Source organism: Trichosurus vulpecula, chromosome 8 (assembly GCF_011100635.1).
Source record: "Trichosurus vulpecula isolate mTriVul1 chromosome 8, mTriVul1.pri, whole genome shotgun sequence".
Lineage (NCBI taxonomy): Eukaryota > Metazoa > Chordata > Mammalia > Diprotodontia > Phalangeridae > Trichosurus > Trichosurus vulpecula.
In genome coordinates, this window is record NC_050580.1 from 182,084,699 (window position 1) to 182,086,682 (window position 1,984).

At 42.4% G+C, this 1,984-nt stretch overlaps 1 protein-coding gene across 1 annotated transcript; it reads right to left on the bottom strand.

Moving 5' to 3' along the window:
* Window positions 1-748: 748 nt before the first annotated feature.
* LOC118829115 (olfactory receptor 11H6-like) lies at window positions 749-1,729 on the bottom strand. The gene has a single exon (XM_036736070.1). The coding sequence runs from the start codon at window positions 1,727-1,729 to the stop codon at window positions 749-751; it is 981 nt and encodes a 326-aa protein (XP_036591965.1).
* Window positions 1,730-1,984: the final 255 nt, after the last annotated feature.

Genomic DNA, 1,984 nt, shown 5'->3' on the forward strand with positions numbered 1-1,984 from the left:
AGGAAGGCCAGGAACAGGTTAAGGTATAGGTAATTATGAGATAACTACCTGGGCTGCTAGGTGGCGTAGTGGATAGAGTGCTGGGACTGTACTCAAGAATTTTTCTGAGTTCAAAGCTGGCCTCAGACACTTACTAGCTGGAAAATCACTTAAGCCTGCTTGCTTTAGTTTCCTTATTTGTAAAATGAACTGGAGAAGGAAATGACAAACAATTCCAATATCTTTGCCAAGAAAACCCCCAAAGAGGTCACAAAGTCTCACACATGACTGAAATGCAACCAAACAACAAAAAGTTATCAGAAGTCAGGGCAGGTGAATACAATCAGACAAATAGCTAAGAATAAAGAGACAACAGTCAGAGTATAGTGATGTGAATCTAATTCTCAGCCAGTCTGGCTTGACTTATGATAATTGATTTTGATTTGGAAGGGAACTTAGAAGTCATTAAGGGTGACACATTTTTATAGATAAAGAAACTGAGACCCAGAAAAATTAAAAGATTTTCTGGGGGGTCACATAGCTAGTGAGTTTTAGAAGTATGATTTAAATTCGGGTATTTCTTACTCTAAGTCTAGTTCAACATCCAATACCCATTTATACACTATACCACCCTAACTTGAGGGGGCACAGATTGATCATATGGAGTATGCAAGGAAATGGCAGCACCTGACTGGGGACAGGGTAAGAGATCAGGCAAAAACTCTAGGGAAGTCAGGTAAAAACAATAGGGAAATTGATTACAGATCCATCATCTTCTGTGGATGCTTTTTATTCTCATCTGGACTTTTTTTAGAGCAGTCTTCATTTCCTTATTACGCAGGCTGTAGATCAGGGGATTCACCAGTGGAGTCACTACTGAGTAAAATAAAGTGAAAATTTTCTGTGAACCAGCCGCATTTCCAGAGTTGGGGCTGATATACATGATCATGAGGGTCCCATAGAACAGAGAGACCACAATCAGGTGGGAGCCACATGTGGAGAGGGCCTTCTTCCGGCCAGCTGCTGAAGGAACTTTCAAGACAGCTCTGAATACTAGAGTGTAGGATCCCAGGATAAAAGGGAAAGTGACAAAGAGGAGGAGACAATTGAGAATAGAATAGGACAGTTCAATCCCTGGGGCAGGGGCACAAGACAGAGCCAGCAGGGGTCCTGGGTCACAGACAAAATGATCAATAATATTTGGACCACAGAAAGGTAATTGAGTCATGAAACAAATAGGGACTGGAAAGTAGAGGAAGCCACTCACCCAGCAGAGGAATACTAGTTTGATGCAAAAATGTCCTGTCATGATTGTGGGATAGTGCAGAGGCTGACAAATGGCCAGGTACCTATCAAAAGCCATGAGGGATAGAAAGAAGGTCTCAGTGGCACCTGTGGAAAAGAAGAAGTAGAACTGGAGGAAGCAGGCAGTGAAGGAGATGGTCTTGGTCTCAGAGAGGAAATTGGCCAGCATATTAGGAACTGTGGTGTTAATGTAGCAGATTTCCAAGAAGGAGAAGTTGGCCAGCAGGAGGTACATGGGGCTGTGGAGCTGGTGATCCAACCTCACTGCACAGATGATAGACCCATTCCCTGTCAGGGTCAGGGCATAGGTCAGAGAGAACACTCCAAAGAGGAGGATCTGTATCTCCCTGGGGCAGGGAAAACTCAGGAGGATGAAGTCAGTCACTCTGTTTCCTCCTGATATGTTCATGGCTCCTGACCCTATGGAAAAGACAAAAATGACCATGACACAGATTGCCTTATTCTCTTTCTCTCATGGATTCCCCAATTTTGAAGAATTACTAAGGCCTCTCCCATTTCTAAAACTCTCATGACTATATTTTCCTATGGTCTGATGCAGATATTCTGATAAAAAACTTCTATGGGAGCATTTGCAATTATTCAGATGTACAATGGGTTATTACAGAGAACTGAAATAATAGATTTCTACAGCCTAGCTTTTATTTCCCATTCCAGTTGAATCCCATACTGTTGATACTAT